This window comes from Balaenoptera physalus (genome assembly GCF_965194825.1).
Source record: "Balaenoptera physalus genome assembly, chromosome: 8".
Taxonomy (NCBI): domain Eukaryota; kingdom Metazoa; phylum Chordata; class Mammalia; order Artiodactyla; family Balaenopteridae; genus Balaenoptera; species Balaenoptera physalus.
The window spans coordinates 98,798,527-98,821,020 of NC_138887.1; the positions used below are offsets into that span (position 1 = coordinate 98,798,527).

Here is a 22,494-nt window from a genome sequence, read left to right on the forward strand (position 1 = left end):
GAGTTAACAAGTTTGAACAGGTTTTATTATTTATTTATTTATCTATTTATCTATATATTTTATATATGTAGTTATTTATTTGCTGCTGTTTAAATAATGCACTTATATCTCTTGAGTTACCAATTTTAGATTGTATTTGTTGACTACTCACAGTAAAAGGTGAGTGATTGAGGTCCTTACACAACTCCCCTCTCTATTGCCCATCCTTAAGCACCTCTCAATTTTTAAAAAATTATATTAACACTATTTTTAATTTAGCAAGTTTATAATATTTACATTCACTTCAGTGGATAAATTAACATTTCTGTGTTTTGTTCCTAGATTCCTTCTAAGTGTAAGACCAATACAGAAAACAATTTCAGTATTATGGCTACTAAATATTACTCCCTTCAGATTCATCAGATTCAAGTAGCATGACTGGACCCACAGAGAAGGGATAAATATAATTATTAAAATCCTGCCTTTTAAAGGGTAATTAGACACTAGGGTCTAATATATTTTTTACAATTGCTTTTAAAATTTCTTTGTTTATTCTAGGTCATATGCAATTGCCAGTGTTATCCATCTCATATCAGATATGTTTTATTTTGTTGGATTATACCTAGACTAATTCATACATAAGCTATGTAGGCACCAGGTTTTCTGAGCCACATTCATTTTTAGCCTCACATTGATTGATAGTTTGGCTGGTTCCGTAGTGGTAAGTTTAAAATACTCTTCCCTCAGAAAGTCTTGGCTCATTGCCTTCTAGAATCCAGGGAGGCATATGAGGTCCAGTTTTCATTCCTTAAAGGAGTAGTCCCACCCTGACCCCCGAACAACAACAAAAAAAAACTCATAGAATGTTCTCTTGCTTAGTAAAATTTTACTAAGATGTGTGCCCCTTTCAGTTTCAAGAGCTGCCTGTCTTCAGTTTGTGAAACTTTTCTTTTTTTTTTTTTTAGATCATTTCTTCCCCTTCTTGGTCTCTTTCTTCTTCTCAGAGGTTTTTCAGATATATGTTGGGATCCTGGGTCTAGCTTAATGTGTTCTAAATTGTTCCTCATATTTTCTTTTTTTCACTTTTCTCTTTGGTTTTACCTTTTATTTTATCCTGCAGATCATCACTCTGGTCTTTAACCCTAGCCACCTCATGTTTAAGATGTTCAGCTTTTTATTTTCACATTCATAATTTTAATTACTAGGGTCATTTTCTTATTCTCTGATTGGTCTGTTCCATGACCACCTATATATATGTGGGTATGTTCAATATTCTCTTGAATTTTTTCTTGAAGAGATGCTAATTAAAATTCTATTTAAAAAAATTCTCTTACATTTTCTGAATCACCTCTGGCTTTGTTTTTATTGTGTGTGGGTATGTGTGTTTGTCTTTTTAAATTATGCTATTGGTTCTCTTCAGCTATCATGACATCTTTGGCTGTTGATGTATAATTATGATTGAAGGGTCAGGTTGATTGATAAGGATTACTGGTGGGGTGCATTTTCCTTGGATGGTGGGCAGACCATGGACCTGTGTAAATTAGTGAGTTTCATCTGACTGGCTTCTCTTAAAGATGCACGGATACAGGCAAGCAAGCAGACTGGGGACCCAGCCCTGGAGAAACTTATTCTAAGAGTGGAGAAATTTATTATAGTTCTATCTTGTATAGAAACTGCATGTCCTATTTCCCACCTGTCTATTGCTGTCTGAAATAAAATTACTTCAAATTCTGCTGTTTTCCTTCAAATGCCTTGTGCCCACACTAGGAGCATAAGATAATCTCACCATCAGATAAGTCCTATTCTTTAGAGTAGAATTCTGTAATTTTAACCTAAACTCTCTCTACACGTAAGGTTAGAGCAGAAGGGAGAAGCGAGGGGACCAAATGGCCCAGCTATTTTGAAATTCAGCTCTTTAAATAATTTTCCTGATGGTCACTTCAAGGCCTGCTTCAAGTCTTTATGTTGACTTTACGTTTAGAAATTATTTGGTATTTTCATAGTAAGAATCATTTATGTCTCCTGAGCTGTTCTTTCCCTCTTTTAATTCCTCTGTAAATCAGGCCCATTCCACCTTTATTTTTCAGGATTTTCTCAAATTGTTTTACCTACTGTTGGCTCCAAACATATATAGGCATAACTTGTTTACTGCAGTTTATTTTGTTGCAGTTTGCAGATATTGCATTTTTTACAAATTGAAGGTTTGTGGCAACCCTGCATCAAACAAGTCTGTTGGCACCATTTTTTCAATAGTATTTGCTCACTTCATATCTCTGTGTCACATTTTGGTAATTCTTGCAATATTTCAAACTTTTTCACTATTATTTGTTATGATAATCTGTGATCAGTGATCTTTGATGTTACTATTGTATTTGTCTTGGGGCACCAAGAACCACACCCATATAAGACAGAGAACTTATATCGATACATGTATGTGTTCTGACTGCTCCACCAAGCAGCCCAGCCATTCCCCTGACTCTCTCCCTCTCCTCGGGCCTCCCTATTCCCTGAGACACAACAATACTGAAATTAGGCCAATTAATAACCCTACAATGGCCTCTAAGTGATCAAGTAAAAGGAAGAGTTGCAAGTCTTTCACTTTAAATCAAAAGCTAGAAATGATTAAGCTTAGTGAGGATGCCATGTCGAAAGCCAAGAGAGACCAAAAGCTAGATCTCTGGTGCCAAACAATTAGCCAAGTTGTGAATGCAGAAGAAATGTTCTTGAAAGAAATTAAAAGTGCTACTCTAGTGAATACACAAATGATAAGAAAGTTAAACAGCCTAATTGCTGATATGGAGAAAGTTTTAGTGGTCTCCATAAAAGATCAAACCAGCCACAACATTCCCTAAAGCCAAGGCCTAACCCAGAGTGAGACCCTAACTGTCTTATATTCTATTAATGCTGAGAGAGGTGAGGAGGCTGCAGAAGGAAAGTTTGAAGCTAGCAGAGGTTGGCTCATGAGGTTTAAGGAGAATATTGGAAGAAGATGCCATCTAGGACTTTCATAGCTAGAGAAGAGAAGTCAGTGCCTGGCTTCAAAGCTTCAAAGCACAGACCGACTCTCTTGTCAGGGACTAATGCAGCTGTTGACTTTAAGTTGAAGCCAGTGCTCACTTACCATCCTAAAAACCCTAGGGCCCTTAAGAATGCTGCTAAATCTATTCGGAAGCCATGCTCTGTAAGTGGAACAACAAAGCCTGGATGACAGAAAATCTGTTTACAACTTGGTTTACTGAATATCTTAAGCTGACTGTTGAGACCTACTGCTCAGAAAAAAAAGATTCCTTTCAAAATATTACTGCTCATTGACTATAAACCTGGTCACCCAAGAGCGCTGATGGAGATGTACAATGAGATTAATGTTATTTTCTTACCTGCTAACACAACATCCATTCTGCAGCCCATGAATCAAGGAGTAATTTCGACTTTCAAGTCTTATTATTTAAGAAATATATTTCATAAGGTTAGAGCTGCCATAGATAATGATTCCTCTGATGGATCCGGAAAAAGTAAATTGAAAACCTTCTGAAAAGGATTCATCATTCTAGATACCATTAAGAACAGTCATGATTCATGGGAACAGGTCAAAATATCAGCATTAACAGGAGTGTGGAAGAAGTGGATTCCAACTCTCATGGATGACTTGCGGTGGGACTTCAAGACTGCAGTGGAGGAAGTAACTGAAGATGTGGTGCAAATGGCAAGAGCAGTAGAATTAGAAGTGGATCCTGAAGAGATGAATGAATTGCTACAATCCTGTGTTAAAACTTTAATGGCCAAGGAGTTGCTTCTTATGGCTGAGCAAAGAAAGTGGTTTCTTGAGATGAAATCTACTCCTGGTGAAGATGCTATGAAGAGTTTTGAAATGACAACAAAAGATTTAGAATACTGCATAAATTTAATTGATAAAGCAGCAGCAGGGTTTGAGAAGATTGACTCCAATTTTGAAATAAGTTCTACCCTGAGTTAAAAGCTATCAAACAGCATTGAAAGGAAGAGTGAATCAATGAGGCAAACTTCACTGGTTTCTTATTTTTAAGAAATTTCCACAGCTCCACCCCAATCTTCAGCAGCCACCACCCTGATCAGCCAGCAGCAATCAAAATCAAGGCAAGACCTTCTACCAGACAAAAGATGTGATTCTCTGAAGGCTCCAGATGATAGCATTTTTTAGCAATAAAGATTTTAAATTAAATAATGTACATTTTTTAGATACAATGCTATTGCACAGTTAATAGACTACAGTGTAGTATAAACATAAATTTTATTCACACTGGGAAACCAAAAAAATCTCTGTGACTCGCGTTATTGTGTTACTTGCTTTATCGTGTGGGGTCTGGAACCAAACCCGCAATATATCCGAGCTATGCCTATAATGACCCTCTCTCTCTGTCGCTCTCCCTCCCTCCCTCCCTTTCTCTCCCTCTCCCATCCCCCTTTTCTTCCCTTATTTTCTTTTCCTTTTCTTTCCTTCTTCTTTTCATTTCATTATCACCTTAGAGGCAATCGATATATATGTTTGTGCCAGCCCATATCTTGAACCAGAAGCCAGACTAAGTATTTTTTATATTTCTTTTAATGATGCAAATAAATCTGCTTTGCACTCATTTTAAATAGCCTGGAATTTATACTAATATTTGGTTAAATATTTCTCTACACTTTGGGATGGGTGGTACTAATCCATGTGATACTGTATTTAGAGATTAAAAAAAAATTTCCCAACCTAAAAATGTATATATGGTTACAGCCAAAAGGAACTATTTGCTTGCAATCTGCTCCTCCTGGCACCCTGTGTGCTCCATGAGATATAAGCAGCTACTGAATCATGGAAAATGCAATTTGAAGTTACATAAGTAAATTAGTCACTGTGTTCTGTACTATGAACAGTCTGGGATGTCATTAAAGTTCTGCCTATATAGAAAAAAAAATAAGTCTATTTGTATGGTATTCCTGCTAAACATTTTAAAATAAAGTCATGGTCACTATGTCTCAGAAGACATTCACATTTTGATCTTAATCAAATCTAGTTCTACAGCATTTCAAAGATATTAAGAAAGCCAAACCATTTTAGTGAGATATGTGAACTCTAGGACTAAATTCCCAGGTTGACTATCTAAATTGTCTGATTGACTAATATATTGTAACTTGGGTATAGAAAATTCAAATCCTTTGTAAATTCAATTTCAACTAAAGAGAGAGAGAGATAAATGTGTAAATACCACAATCTCACCAAATGTTTCAATTAAGTATCCCCAGACCACACAGCTTCATCTGAGCACCAAAAAGTGGGATCATGGAATCTAAGCAAGGTTCATGGAGCAAATATTTCTTTGTGCTGTCCAGTTAGATAGGCATCCCCACAAAGAGTTGCCCTAAATGTGTAAGTTGGTAATATTCTGCAGCAGTAATATGTAGCACAAAGGGAAAAAAGTAATAAGCCTGGCTATGGCAGCCTTCTCTAGAAGAGCTACTTAACAGACTTGCCTACACTGTGCCCTAGAATCTCCTTAATTTCTCCTTAATCTCCTTAATGAAAAAATTTCATTTTTTTCTTCTATACCTTCACAAGCATATCATTTTTACTGAGTGCATAAATGAGATTCTATAAATGTTTTCTTTTCCAGTTGCTTTTTTTTCTTTTTCCTTTTTTTATTTGGTTTTTCCTTCCAGAGTTGATTGTAACAGGCTGGTATGATTAATCTTGCCTGGATACAATCCACCATAATGCCTGAAATAGTTCTGCAACCTGGGATTCCTTTAAAGGAATCAGCTTCAAATGACTGTAAGTGAACAAGGAAAGAAAACGCTATAAGGTTTACAGCAATTACAGACACACAAGATGGTTACTGATCATTGTTTCCATTTCCCTCCTTTCCACAGAAATGGAGAAAAGTTAGGAGACAGTTATGGTTGGTCTGATCTCTTCTGAAAATTACTTCCCTTGCTATCTAGTTTATATTGACATTCTTACCACAGGTTTTCAGGCTGTTCTCTTCTCATCTGGACTATTCCTTAAAGCAGGGATTTTATTATTGTTTTCAGAACTACCTCTCACAACTCTTGTTAGAGTTATTCAACTTTTCAATTTTAACCCAAGTATTTCAGCAACTGCTTTCTGATGAAAAACACTGCTTTTCAATTTTAACCCAAGTATTTCAGCAAATGCTTTCTGCTTTCCTCTCTTCTAGTATTTTCTGCTAAATATATGGAGGCAGTTACATACTGCCTCAGGAACAACACTCTCTTCTCTTTCTGCCTAGTCCTGCAGATTCTTGTCTGCATCTTTAACTTTTGTAATCTTGTGTGCTCTACCCTCAGGCAAGCCCCTGTGTTTGAGAAAACATGTCTGGTTGGGATGCTCCGTAGACGGCTGGAGAAACTGATGCAATTATCTGGATAATTTTAAATGCATTCAATCATTAAACAAATATTTTTGGAGAACCCATTCCGGGCACGGTTTTATGCTAGGTGTCAAGGAGATGATGGTGAGCAAAATAAAATAAGATCCCTGCCCTCGTGAAATACAGCCTAATCGTAATAACAGCCAGTATCTATTGATTGCCTATTATGTGCTAAATATGTCTCATGACTCATAGCATGTAACTCTCAGCAAAACTACCATGAGGCATCTATTAATACAAAAATACACCATAATGAGACGAGAGGATTTTTTTAAGTCAATCATCTTCCTGCCCTTTCCTAGATGGTATGAACTCAAGTCTGCTTTAGTTTGTGAACAGCGCTGGGCACAGATGGCAGGCAAATGCTTTATGCTGCTTTATATCTGAGTTTTGCATTCTCCAGGGAATGTATTTCTATCTGCACAAATTTAGCCTCTTAACTGAATTTTCTCAGCTAGTTTAGCAGAGCTGCAGGATTTGAATCCACATCCTCCCACTCGAGAGCTTATGCTCTTCCTTACTCCACTCATTCACCTTATAACTGACAGACAGAGTAAAAGAATAAGGGAGATACTTTTGACATGGCAAAGCATCTGGAAAATAGCATCAATTCTCCTTTGTTTTGTGCATTTTAGACAGAACTAAGGACAGCTATTAGAATTCCTTTTCATATTTCTCCTTAAATATTTAGCAGTCCTATATCAGAATAAGTGATACTGACAAAATTTTTAAAAAGAAATGTATTTGGCCCATCATTCAAAGGAGAAAACTTATTTTTCAGAAAAAAAAAAAGTTGCAATGGGGATCACAATATGATGACTATATAAGGTTACCATTATGCCATACTCTAACTTAAATAATAAGCATTTTTATTATTATAGTATGTCATTATTGTGCAAGGGACTCTATTTATTCATTCAATAGGTATTTATTGAGAATATACTACATGAAAGTCTCTATGTTAAGAGATGCATTCATTCAGATATATATCAGACATGGCTTACCCTCCATGAACTGATAAAGGATGACATTTGAAGGTGAGAGGAGGTGAGTGTGAGTAGAGGGAGGGGTCTAAGATAACTCCAGGTTTTTGACTTAAGCTACTAAATAGAGGCTGCATGACTTATCCAGAAGGCGAAAGAAGAAAGGCTGGTTTGGGACATATGGGGTGTTTGACATTTTGGAGTTTTATTTTCTTTTCTGTTTTGAGGGTGTTTTGTTTTGTTTCCATCCTATTCTCTGGTTGAAGTACTGTGCTCCTTGGAGCTTGGCAGTGTCATAACCTTTGTCTGATTATCTAGGCTTTATGAACCCAATTAGAGATGGTAAGACATGTATTTAAGAGATTTCTGCCATCCTAACAGCCCCTAACCATCCCTGAGGATTCTCTTCCTGACTATTACATTAATTATATTTTCATTTTTTGTCTTTTCAACCCAATTATGAAAGTTTGAGTTGGTCCCTGTCTGTGCCGCAGTGTGTCTGCCCTTCCTTCACACCACCTTTTTATAGGAAAAAAGAAAGTGCATTTAAACTATGATTTAGTAAAATGCCGCAGTAGATATAAAGCTAATAAATAATGTCATTAAAATCTATTGGAAAAAACATGATTCATCTTGATTTTGAAATCTGAAAAAAAAGAATGTGGGGAAATTAAATGGTGTTTTATCATTGGATGAAGACATACTTTGGAGAGCTGTCTGTCCTCATGAATGCTACAAATGTCCCTTTATAACTTGATTTTACTCAGAGGTTTTCTAAAACATCTGTCTAAATTATTCAACTAATTTTAGTTTTTATTCCTACTTCTCTTGTAATTTCAAAGAGACCTGTGTGGCTAGATGGGTTTTTTTCCTGTAGACATGACTCCATGAAACATAATTAAATGCATACTGGAAGAAATTTTGCTCTTCCATGTTATAAATTCTGTGTCACTGATGTATAGTTACAGGATGCATAGTTCTTTTCTTCGCTTTCTCATCTCACATCTGACTCCTCACCATCTCCCCCTGCCCTTGAGCCTGATCTTCTCCTGCCCTGGAACCTGGCACTTGCTGGTGATGACAGGCATCAGGCAGCATCAGCTGGGAGACAGGCTGAGCCTTTGTACGAGGAAGGCTCGGGGAAACTGACTGACATGGTTCAATAATTAGCACAATGCTGGACACAATGCTCAATGAGGATCTGCTGAATTAATAGCTGTGTGTGCCTCCTGACTGTTGCAAACACTTCAAGCTGATCACGTGGGGTTAACTGGCTGAGCATTATAAAGGAGAATGGAGAACTGACCAGCTCTTTGGTCGTCCAAAGTCAAGAAAACTTAGAGAAAGCCTGCCTTTAGAGATATAAAAGTTTTACTCACTTTTAATATCTGTGTCAATAATTTTAGCAACGTGAAAAAATAAACACTCTCAAACATTCTGTGTATTGTTTGGAGTAATTAAAGATACTTTGACAGAGAATAGCAGGAAGCAAATTTTAACGTGAAGTGTTAGGTTGACACATAAGTGTATTACACAAAATACTTCAGTAGCAAATCTTAGCTACTTATCAGATAATAGCTCTTGATGTAGAGCTGGTCTAAATTCAGCAACTCCAAGCCTAACTACATAATTTGAGCACTTTCCAATGCTCTGAAAATTCCTAGAATTAGTGTTTCTTCTTGATTTCTTCACTCATTTCCACATTCAATCATATCATGAATACAAATAAATTCCATTAACATATTTTATAAATTTGTCTTACAGTGTGCTTCTCTGACTTACTTCGATTGCACAAAGCTAAAAAAGAAAAAAGAATTCTGGCTAGCATTCAGTCATCTCTCTGGAGGCATTGATAAATCCACCCTGATAAGTATGTACATACACTCCAGGTTTTCAGATGGATGTACAGCTCCCACAGGCCCAGCACTGGGCAGCCTCCAGCCCTGGCTTATTCATGTGTCCATTTCATCCTGAAACTCTCACTGTCTCCATCACTGCTCCTCAGGGGACAGCTGCAACTCTGCAGAGTTCTTGATCTGAGAGAAAATGGTCATTTTTTTTCAGTTACCTTAAAAAAAACTTACTATGATGCATGTTTGAATTACTATGAAGGTGTCCAATAGCTTGATGTAGGACCACGATTTTATTTATTCTAAAAACTTCTTCTAAAAATTGAGTCACTGAAAGAGTTCCCTGAATAGAAATAACATCTTATTAGCACTTATATTTGCTCCCCCAGATCTTTGAAGTCACAATATGAAAAGTAAGAGTAGACTGTCTTTTATAAAATGTAAAGGAAGAGAAAACAAAAGAAAAGGGAGTTAGGTATCAGAACTCAGGAGATTTTGTTTGGTTAAATATTTGTTGTCCGCAAGAAAACAAAATAAACTTCCTATGGTCCTCTCTAGATAAAACACTATGTTAAAAAAGACAGTTCTAGGTTCAAACACAAATACAAGTACCAGTTAGGTTGATGTTATCAATAATTCACATAATGTGGACATTTCTAGACACTAAAAAACAATATTTTTCCCTGACTAGTCCAACTAACCATGTCCAAACAGACCTAATAAACTTTGAGCGACAATTCCCTTCCTAAGTTAAATTTACAAGTTTGATCCTAATAAATTCACATCTGTGTATGTCCAGATATAATGTTTTCTAGCTGTTAGGTTTAGTGTCCCAAACTGTCTTACTTTATTTTCCCGCCATGAGCATGGTCCTACATAAAATATTCGTGGACTTTCATCAGGCCATTCAAGTCAAGAAAGGTCACAGGTCTGGAACCCATGGCAAGTTTGCTCTATTCAGCAGCAGGTTTGCTGAAGTACCTTTTTTGTCTTTCAAAGTTGAAGACCACATTGATCGAGTAAGGGATGAACGCTCATACTAATGAGCTCTCCATGCCCTTGTTGAGTATTTTTTCCTCTGAATTAGTTGGAATTTTAAGAGTCATGTGGGACCTTACTTGGAATGTTAGAACCTAGGGAATATAATTTCCCCCCCCCCCGGACGTTTTGACTTCCTCACGACTTCTGATGATGGAGGATGGAATAATCTTTACATCCTTACTCTGAGAGAAGAACTTTCTCATGTGCCCATTAGGGCTGAAGAGCTATCCCTTTAGAATGGTAGCATTTGCCTTTGTTTTTCAAACTGGTTGTCTCCATCACATCACCCAAACCTTGGAAGTCATGGTTAATGTTAGTTCTCTGCTCTTCTATACATAGAAATACACACATCCAGTTCAGCATGTATTTCCTTTCACACACAGATGTTCTTTACATGCAGTGTTTTGTGTGGCGAAGTTAATGGAAGATTAGTAACAAAAGAAAATTATTTCAGGAAATTCAATTGATCTTCAACTTCTAAAAAAATATAAACTGCATTATATAATCGCCCATTGCTTCTTCTTTCATCCCTCACCATCATCCTCCTCATATGGAAAAATAATAAGAATGGGGGCTAAAGAGAAATAGTACGATGGTTCAGATTGAATTAAGCCACTTAGTTTTTGCTGTTGCAGTTTGCTTCTGTGACTAAAACCATCATAATTATTAAGGAATAGCTTTTTCTGAGAGTAACATTAGAACCGGGAAAGGAGGCATTTGTCATGCATTGAGATACCTCTGGAATAGCTCACCCCTGTGAATCATGTCTGCCTTTTCTCCCTTCCTCTTTTAACGTTTGGAAAAGAAGTTATGTTAGTCGATAACAGAACTAGGAAAAGGGACCCAGAAAGTGATGTGAGCTCTGTCAATCTTCAACCGTGCCAAGGAGGACACATTAAAGTGTTTTTCATAGAAAATCAGCCTTAGTCAACACATATTCAGAGCAAAGTGACCTTGAATATATATATATAAAACACTGAAGCTTCTTGAGAGAATATAAGTGAACCAAAAAGAAAGAAGGGAAAGCATCCTAAAGGAAGAAGTTAAATCCAGGAAAAGGGTTGGCATTTCTTGCCACTTACCTTTTCTGCTGACTGGGCTGTACCAAAAAAGATGGGGATGAAAGCTAACCAAATGATGCAGGTGGTATACATGGTAAATCCAATAGGTTTGGCTTCATTGAAAGTCTCTGGAACTCCTCTTGTTTTAATGGCATAAACAGTACAAGTTACCATCAAGAGGATACTGTACCCTAGTGAACAAATGAGCGAGAGATCAGAGATGTCACACTTGAGCACTCCCCTGGCATTCTCCGGGTCTAGAGTCCGCTGTTCTCCATAGTCAATGATGATGTGCGGTGGGTCCACAACAAACCAGACACACACTCCCAGGAGCTGGATGGAGATCAGGCTGAAGGTGATCACCAGCTGGGATGCTGGACTGATAAACTTGGGTGCTGTGACAGATTTCTTCCCCTGCTCAAATATTCGGTGGATTCGGTTTGTTTTGGTAAGAAGGGCTGCATAGCTGAAACACATGCCGAGTCCTAGGAAGATCCGTCGGAAGGAGCAGATGATTGTATCTGGTGCTGCAATCATTAAAAAGGTGATTGAGTAACAGAGAAAAATCCCCGTTAGGAGCACGTAACTAAGTTCGCGTCCCGAAGCCCTCACAATAGGTGTGTCGTTATAGCGGACAAAGGTCACGATCACAAAGGTGGTGGCGATGATTCCCAATATGGCAACGAACACAGGCACCACAGCCCAGGGAGAATGCCACTCGAGTTTGATGATGGGGATGAGCTGACAGCCTGTGCGGTTGACGTCTGGTCTCTGATCCAAAGGGCAGAGTTCGCAGGAGAGCTCATCCACCTGGTAGTTGTAACCTTCACAGCGCTCGCAGTGCCAGCAGCAAGGAACTCCTTTCACCGTTTTCTTCCTCTCCCCGGGCTTACAGGGCAGGCTGCAGACAGACGCCGGCTGAGTATGCTCTCTATTGGCCCACTGCATGTCTCCCACCTGTGGGTATAAAATATTCATGAGCCTTCCATTTTTCCCCCATTTATAATATCCTAATCCTAGCCACAGGTTTGTAATAAATCACTGAATGCTGACAGTACAGTTTACCATAATAAGAGCCCAGAGTTTCTTTCCCTGATATTGACTTTATGAAAGTGCTAAATGATTGGGTCCAATAAATCATTCACATCATCAACTTGATGAGTGTCATTACGTTCCATTTACCTCCTTGGTGTTGTTGACCAATCTGACATTTGGAGAAAGATTTAATGGCCCAAACAGTTTTAAAACAGAAAAAAAAAAAAAGAGTCCCATGGAAAAACATGTTAGAGCTAAGCTCAGATATAAATGCCAGAATCCTTGAAACACTGGCTAGGCTATAAACACACATAGAAATGGTGATCCAAGTCTTTCCACCATATTTGGGGAAATTCAAATCTCACTGTGTCAATTTTGAAAGGAAATGGCAAAACTAGCTACTTTAATCTCTGACACTCCTCATGTGTTCATGGTGATAACTATATTAATGTTTTTGCCTGTTTAAGCTTAAAATTCACTTATTCCCCCACTCTTGCATTTTCACATTGTGGAAAAGACCGTGCTGAGTGAGATAGCTTGACGGTTATGTTTTCCATTGAACAAAAGTAGGCTTAAAGCAGTGAAATTGGCACAAATGAGCGAGTTCCCCTGCTATGATCTCTCTCTGCTTCAGGGCCTTAAAGTTCCATCATACTCTTTTGAATTAGATGACAGATGTACCTCTATTAAAACAAACTTGTTATTTTAAGGGAATTTTGCCAATCATTGACCTCTTTCCTTAAATCTGTTTACTGAAGGTTCTGGACCCGATTCCAATGTGAGGGGGCAAGGGAAGTGGGGTTTCCCACACCACCAAGCAATCCTTGGACACCAGCTGGGTGTCCTACAAGTCAAATCAGTTCTGACACTGTCACCTGGAAATAGCATCAGATCGCACAGAATGCTAATAAGACAAACCAGAAATTATGGATCATAGGAGACAGCTCATTACGAAAAGCGACTACTATATAAAAGATAAGCTCTATGAATGGAAGGATTTTGTTCACTGATGTGAACAAACAGTGATTGACACACAATTTGTCCTCAAATATTTGTTGAATTTGTGAGCAAGGAAGGACAGGAAGGGCACCCCTGAGGAAGAAGGAGTCAACTTGGAAGTACTGGGTTCTAGAAATAAAGTATAGCTCAAAGAGGCACAGAGGGGAGAGCTAAAGGAATGTTTAAAAAAATAAATAAATAAAACAAAAAACTTATTTTCCCAAGACCAGCTCTGTAAAAACCCAAAAGAAAAATTACCATATGCTGTGATGGTCTGGCTCCAAGATGGCCCCCAATAACTTCACCTCCTGGAACCACACACTCATGGAGTCCTCTCCCACTTTAAATAGGGCTGAATTATGTAAACAATAACATATTCCAGAAATGACTGCACGTGGCTTCTGAGGCTAGGTCGTAAATGACATTTTAGCCTGTGCCTTGTTCTCTCTTGGACTGCTCACTCCTGGGAGAGAACCAGACTGTCATGAGAGCTCTCAAGCAGCCCTATGGAAAGGAACTGAGGCTTCCTGCCCACAATCAGCACCCACTTGCCATGCATGTGAGGGAGCCACCTAGACAGTGAATCGTCTGGCTCCAGTCAAGCCTTTAGATGACTGCAGCCCCAGCTGACACCTTGACCACAACCTCATGAGAGACCCTGAGCCAGAACAACCCAGCTGAGCTGCTTCTGAATGTCCAATCTACAGGAACTGTGTGAGATGATAAGTGTTTTATTGTCGTAAGCTGCTAAATATGGAGTTATGTGTTACACAGCAATAGAAAACGAATGCAGCTCAAATTAAGCTTACTTACCCATTCTGTGACCACCACCAGTACAGTAGTCTACTGAGAATCTACTGAGAAGGTAGTGACAACTGTCTTATACCAAAAAAATGCCCCTAAGTGTCTAGTGTCAGCAATATTCTATCATCACTCTTAAGGTTGCCTCCCCTTTGGGAACTATGTGACTGAGATTGTTCTCATAAATAGATCTATTGCTAAAGGATGCTTTCCTTTCTTGAATGTGGGGTGAATAGTGGAGGGCAGAGAATTGTAGCCCTGAAGTTCAACACTTGCTGAGGGCTATCAGATCTCCCCCAGGTGGAGTAGATAATTCATGCATGTTTAATTTCGAATATCCTCCCTTGAGAAAGTAGATGGTACTTCATGTGTTCTAAAGGTACTCAAGACTGTTAGCTCTACCTTGTCTCTTCACCACAAAGGAAAAGCAATCTATCATAACCCTGTTAATTTTCTATTAGGTTTTAATGATTTAGAAAAGTTATTTTACTTATGTATAAGATTCCATTAGGCAAGAAAAAGAAGTTAAATTGAAAGTGGCTTATCTCAAAAATATTGAGAAAAATGAAATGCTCCACTTGAGTGGCTAAAATATTGATTGTATACCCTAATGGACTCTTATAAGATAATAAAATACTTTCTGTGAAGGTTATGTTTCAAAGCTAATTATTGTAAAACCAAAATTGCATTTTGTTTGGGGCTTCTATAGATTTATAATGTTACCGTTAAAAAAAAAAGGCAGCCAAAAAATAAAAAACCTCAGAAACATTAAACTTCAAGTTTGGTAGAGACCTTAAAGTTCAGCTTGTCTACCCACATGTCTAATTCTTTAATTCTCAATACACTTTATTTTCTATAAGGAAATAAGACTAATTAACAAAGAAATATATCCAAATCTGATAGGTCTCATTACGGAGGATAAATATTCATCATTAAAAGCTAAGTACTACATTTTCTTGATCAGTTTCCTGAATACGGAACTAATGGAAAAATGTTTTTTGTAAATAAAAATTAAAGTTATAAGATAATGAAAAAACCACAATTTTTTAACAGTTGTAAATTTTCTTTAGTAAAAAACAGTATAGTCAAGCAATACATGTTACATTTCTTGATATAATGGAGAAAATTTATGTATGTTTCAGTAAACATGTTAAACATACATGACTACATTTTCACCAAGGAATCTATTTATGTATAACTGTACTGTGTTTTGATGCCATAGTTGAAGTCTGGGAACCAACCAATATCCACCCCAAGGAAGAACAAGTAGCGAACACTTGAGTCAGGATCTTGTAAATACATTAGTATTTGAGACACATAATTTATTTTGGATATGTTGCTAAATTAAAAATACTACTACTTGAGGGGCTTCCCTGGTGGCACAGTGGTTGAGAATCTGCCTGCCAGTGCAGGGGACACGGGTTCGAGCCCTGGTCTGGGAAGATCCCACATGCCGCGGAGTAACTAGGCCCGTGAGCCACAACTACTGAGCCTGCGCATCTGGAGCCTGTGCTCCGCAACAAGAGAGGCCGCGATAGTGAGAGTCCCGCGCACCGCGATGAAGAGTGGCCCCCGCTTGCCGCAACTGGAGAAAGCCCTCGCACAGAAACGAAGACCCAACACAGCCAAAAATAAATAAATAAAATAAAGAATTATTAAAAAAAAAAAAAAAAAGAATACACACGCACCAAGGCATTAATCAAAAAAAAAAAATACTACTACTTGAGAGTAAATTAAACTTCCTATTTTTCACAACTATGCTACAAAGCATCAACAAAGATCATTCAGCTCTCTTGCTTTGCTATATTAACAAATAATACCATCTTTCATAATGCGTAAAAAGAGAAGCCATATCCATACATTTTAAAAATGTATCTTCCTCTCCTTTGGCATTATTCTGATATTAGGATGTTTTCTGTCTAAAACATGTGTTCTAACAAATGGATGATAGTTATATAGACTGACCTTCTAGGGACAAAACCATAGCCCATTCTTGTCTTGACAATGTTCACCAATAGTGATTCATTCTGTAGGCTCCAATCCAGTACATTTCATAGAATGTGAGCCATCAACTGGCTTCTGCTGTCAAATTCTATTATTACTGCAGACAAATATATCAGCAACCACAAAACCAAAACTTTCTGAGTGAATGTGCTTACATTTTTTCATCTTTAATCTTCCCAGACCAATCAACCTAGAGTAATGCTTCATAAATTAAAGACATTATTTTTTATAGAATAATTTTCTTCTGTGTAGTTTTAAGAACTCCTGAAAAAAAAGGACTACAAGAATATTTCCCAATTAAATGCCCCACTATAATTAATCATTTCCAGTATTCACTACAAAATTCTCACTCAATTTAATACCTCTATTACAGTGTTTTTCCCACATATTAAGTGGTATCTTCAATGTTATGATTACTATACATGTGGGAAAATTTTAAATATAACACTTAAAGATAATTGATATGTAGTCATACCATCCTTAACTAGCTCTTTTCATCTTGCTCTATAAATAAGCAGAGTATTAATAATCATTTTGGTGACTAGTTTGCCACTGCAGTATTCAAAAACCCAACTCTTCATCAGACTTATGTAACAGCAGATTGTACATGCAAACATTTTCAGTGAAACTGGGCATTTTTTCAAAGGTTTACTCGTTAATTTCCATATAGTCAATAGTTTTAACAAGTGCACTTAATTAGCATGAGTATTTAAAATGTCAAAATTTGGTATCATATTTTGTGAATCATACGATTCACATATGAATGACTACATGTTGCACAATTAATTTGATAATGCAACTCAAAATACAGTTTCTCAAGATATTAGTATACACATTCATATATATAAATATGTTTGTATATAGATATATATTGATTCAGTAATATTCATCCTTTCCTTTGGGTCATGCAAAGCTTTCTACTTCTCTTCAAAGTGGTAAGTAGGTTTAGTGTCCTTTGAAAAGATAGTATGTGTGAGATGATTCTCAGATTGAAGTCCTAGTTTTATGTGATATTACAGATCTACATAACCTTTAAAAGTGCAAAGACTACTCTTATTTAAAATACAATTTAAAATTTCATTTACAATAGCATCAAAAATAAAATACTTAGGAATAAACTTAACAAGTAAAGTGCAAGAGTTTTTTTAACTAAAAACTACAAAATATCATTTCAAGAAAGTTAAAGAAATGAATAAATGAAAAGAAATCCCAAGTTCATGGATCAGAAGATTTAACATTGCCAAGATGGAAATACAAAACTGATCAACATATTTGACATAATCCCTATTAAAATCGTATCTGGCTTCTTTGCAGAAATTGACAAGTTGATCCTAAAATTCATGTGGGAATATAAGGGACCCAGAAGAGACAAAATGACCTTGAAAGTGAAGAGTGAAGTTGGAAGATTCACACTTCCTAATTTTAAAACTTACTACAAAGCTGTAGTAATCAAGCAGCATGATACTGGCATAAAGATAAACTAATTACTGAAATAAAATTGAGAGCCCAGAGATAACCTCTTATATGTATGGTCAATTGATTTTTGACAATGATGACAAGAAAATGGAGAAAAAATAGTCTTTTCAACAATGGTGCTGGGACAAGACATGACACCAAAAGAATAAGCAACAAAATAAAAATAAATAAATTAGACTTCATCAGTATTACTTTTGTGATTCAACAGATGCCATTAGGAGAGTGAAAAGACAACCCACAGAGTGGGCAAAAATATTTTCATATCATATATCTGATAAGGAACTTATATCCAGATTTTATTTTTTAAAACTCTTAGAATCAAACTGTTAAAAAGGCATACAATCCAATTAAAAATAAGCAAAAGAAATGAAGAGACATTTCTCAAAAAAAGACATATGAGTAGCCAATATGCACATGAAAAGATGTCTAACATCATTAGTCATAAGAGAAATGCAAATCAAAACCATAGTACCCACTAGAATGGTCATAATAAAAAATACAGACAGTATCAAGTGTTATTGAAGATGCGGAGAAAGTAAAACCCTTTACATTGTTGGTCGCAATGTAAAATGGTGCAGTTATTTTGGACAACGGTTTGGCACTTCCTCAAAAGTTAAACACAGAATTGCCATATGACCTAGCAATTCCACTCCTAAGTAATTTTAATCTAAGAAAACTGGAGATATATGTTCACACAAAAATTTGTACATGAATGTTCACAGCATCATTACTCATTATAGCAAAAAAGCAGAAACAACCCAAATGTGCATAAACAAAATGTGCTTTATCTATTCAACCAAATATTAAAAAGAAATAAAGTACTATTATATGCTATAAAATAGATGAACCTTGAAAATATGCTAAGTGAAAGAAATCAGTCACAAAGACCATATAGTGTGTGATTTTAATTTATATGAAATGTCCAGAATAGGCAAATCCATAGACAGACAGTAGATTGGTGACTGCTAGGGGTTAAGGAGGGAAGAGAATAGAGAGTTACTACTCAAGGGTACAGGATTTCTTGGGAGGTGATGAAAATGGTCTAAAATTAGTGGTAATGGATACACAACTCTGTGAATATACTAAAAGCCACTGAATTATATATTTTAAAATGGGCACATTTTATGGCATTTGAATTATCTCAATAAAGCTGTTATTTTTTAAATATGCAAACTATGTTGATACAGTCAGGAAGTATTAATACTCAGTCCTTCATTTGCTGTATAAAAAAACATATTGCATGTTCCAGACAAGGTTCGATGTGGGAATTCAACAGTGACCAAGACATGGTTGCTGGCCTCCAGAGACAGTGCAAGTGGGGAAAGAGATAAGCAGAGGGCCAGTCGCAGTTCAGTATGAAACTCCCCAAAAAGAAAAGGGGTGAGGAAGTGGTACAGCTAAAAGAGGATCCAGCAGGGCCACCAAGCATAGGCTTCAGGGATGTGTGAACAGCAGCCTGAAGGATGTATAGGAGGTAAACCAGGGAAGGGGATCTCAAGCCAAAAAAGAAAAAAAAGAAAAAAAAAAAAAAAAAGACATCAAGATTCAGGGGCAAGAAGTCATAACAAACTGGAGAAACTAAAGGTATAAAGAATAGCAAAAGTATAAATAAAAGCACTGGGGGAATTGGTAAGAAGCAAGCTAGGGAATAGAGGTGATGCTAGATCGTGAAGAACCTTATAAGCCATTGAGAGTAGTTTGGATATTATCTTGAAGGTGGTAGTTGGGATCCTCTGAAGGGTTATAACAAAGATAGGGATGATGAGCTTTATCGTTTAGAGGAATTGCTGCGCTGCAAGGTAGAAGACTGAAGGAACCCAAGACTAGATATGGGTCAATCACCAATCACGCTGAGGCTGTTGCAGAATGCCAGATGAAAGGCAATGGTGACAGGAATCCAAAGAACGGCAGTGAGCGTGAAGGATGTTGTAAGCAGTACCAGTTTTGGTTTTCAGATTTTATTCTCAAGGCCATAGAGGATGTTTAAAGGATTTTAACCAAATGTGTGATGACATGTAAACTATAAATATAAAACTTTATATAAATATATAAAAAATATATTTTTTTATTTTGGAGATCACTGTGGTGAGAGATCAGGGAAAAGAGTGATACAGAGGCAAGGATAAGAAATAGGGGAATAATGTCATGATTCCAGGGAAAACAAGAGCCTGTGAACCGTTAGAAGCAGTGGTGATGAAGAAGATGGTCTGGATTTAAGATACGGTGAAGAAAACAGAGATAAGGGTGGCAAGAGAAAAAAGAGGAACCAAACAATGCCATCCAAGCTTGTGTTTGAGAGTCATCCTTAGCATTTCACTTACTTCAACCTCATCTCTGGTTAATCACATGGCCAGGCATAATCTCTCCCCTGTGCCTAACTCCCAGGTAATTAGGTATCAACCCTCCTTAATCCCTTATTATACAACACACAGCACCTTCTAGTCTTCTTCAATGGCAACTTTACAGTATGTAATTATGAATTTATCTATTTGATTTTCTTTTTATTTAAATAAGAGATTTTCTGAATTTTAAATTATGCTCCTCAGAATCTCTTACAGGGTTTACACAAAATACATCTCACTGGGTCCCAGTTCTGAGATATTACAATTTAATAGGTCTGGAAAGGAACCTCAAGTTGACATTTTTTTTTAAACATCTTTATTGGAGTATAATTGCTTTACAATGTTGTGTTAGTTTCTGCTGTATAACAAAGTGAAACAGCTATACATATACATATATCCCCATTTCTCCTCCCTCTTCTGTCTCCCTCCCACCCTCCCTATCCCACCCCTCTAGGGGGACACAAAGCACCGAGCTGATCTCCCTGTGCTATGCAGCTGCTTCCCACTAGCTATCTATTTTACATTTGGTAGTGTATATATGTCCATGCCACTCTCTCACTTCGTCCCAGCTTACCCTTCCCACTCCCCGTATCCTCAAATCCATTCTCTACATCTGTGTCTTTATTCCTGCCCTGCCCCTAGGTTCTTCAGAACCTTTTTTTTTTTTTTTTTTAGATTCCATATATATGTGTTAGCCCACAGTATTTGTTTTTCTCTTTCTGACTTACTTAACTCTGTATGACAGACTCTAGGTCCATCCACTACAAAACTCAATTTCGTTTCTTTTTATGGCTGAGTAATATTCCATTGTATATATGTGCCACATCTTCTTTACCCATTCATCTGTCAATGGACACTTAAGTTGCTTCCATGTCCTGTCTATTGTAAATAGAGCTGCAATGAACACTGTGGTACATGACTCTTTTTGAATTATGCTTTTCTCAGGGTATATGCCCAGTAGTGGGATTTTGGGGTCGTATGGTAGTTCTATTTTCAGTTTTTAAGGAACCTCCATACTGTTCTCTATAGTGACTGTATCAATTTACATTCCCACCAACAGTGCAAGAGGAACCCTTTTTCTCCACACCCTCTCCAGCATTTATTGTTTGTAGATTTTTTTGATGATAGCCATTCTGACTGGTGTGAGATGATACCTCATTGTAGTTTTGATTTGCATTTCTCTAATGATTAGTGATGTTGAGCATCCTTTCATGTGTTTGTTGGCAATCTGTGTATCTTCTCTGGAGAAATGTCTAATTAGGTCTTCTGCCCAGTTTTGGATTGGGTTGTTTGTTTTTTTGATATTGAGCTGCATGAGCTGCTTGTAAATTTTGGAGATTAATCCTTTGTCAGTTTCTTCATTTGCAAATATTTTCTCACATTCTGAGAGCTGTCTTTTTGTCTTCTTTATGGTTTCCTTTGCTGTGCAAAAGCTGTTAAGTTTCATGAGGTCCCATTTATTTATTTTTGTTTTTCTTTCCATTTCTCTAGGAGGTGGGTCATAAAGGATCTTGCTGTGATTTATGTCATACAGTGTTCTGCCTATCTTTTCCTCTAAGAGTTTGATAGTGTCTGGCCTTACATTTGGGTCTTTAAGCCATTTGGAGTTTATATTTGTGGATCGTGTTAGGGAGTGTTCTAATTTCATTCTTTTTCAAGTAGCTTTCCAGTTGTCCCAGCACCACTTATTGAAGAGGCAGTCTTTTATCCATTGTATATTCTTGCCTCTTTTATCAAAAATAAAATGACCATATGTGCGTGGGTTTACCTCTGGGCTCTCTATCCTGCTCCATTGATCTATATTTCTGTTTTTGTGCCAGTACCATACTGTCTTGATTACTGTAGCTGTGTAGTATAGTCTGAAGTCCGGAAGCCTGATTCCTCCAGCTCCGTTTTTCTTTCTCAAGATTGCTTTGGGTATTTGGGGTCTTTTGTGTTTCCATACAAATTGTGAAATTTTTTGTTCTAGTTCTGTGAAAAATGCCATTGGTAGTTTGATAGGAATTGCATTGAATCTGTAGATTGCTTTGGGTAATATAGTCATTTTCATGATGTTGATTCTTCCCATCCAAGAACATGGTATATCTCTCCATATATTTGTATAATTTTTAATTTCTTTCATCAGTGTCTTATAGTTTTCTGCATACAGGTCTTTTGTCTCCTTAGGTAGGTTTATTCCTAGGTATTTTATTCTTTTTGTTGCAATGGTAAATGGGAGTGTTTCCTTAATTTCTCTTTCCAATTTTTCATTGTTAGTGTATAGGAATGCAAGAGACTTCTGTGCATTAATTTTGTATCCTGCTACCTTACCAAATTCATTGATTAGTTCTAGTAGTTTTCCAGTCACATCTTTAGGATTCTCTATGTATAATATCATGTCATCTGCAAACAATGACAGCTTTACTTTTTCTTTTCTGACTTGGGTTCCTTTTATTTCTTTGTCTTCTCTGATTGCTGTGGCTAGAACTTCCAAAACTATGTTGAATAATAGTGGTGAGAGTGGACAACTGTGTCTTGTT

General features: G+C 36.9%; 1 protein-coding gene across 1 annotated transcript in view; it reads right to left on the minus strand.

Annotated features, from left to right (window-relative positions):
* GRM8 (glutamate metabotropic receptor 8) overlaps positions 1-22,494 on the minus strand; it is a 794,802-nt gene that overhangs the window by 105,218 nt on the left and 667,090 nt on the right. The window contains exon 8 of the mRNA XM_082472362.1: positions 11,340-12,268. Within this exon, the coding sequence (XP_082328488.1) occupies positions 11,340-12,268 (929 nt within the window). The remainder of the gene's footprint in view (positions 1-11,339; positions 12,269-22,494) is intronic.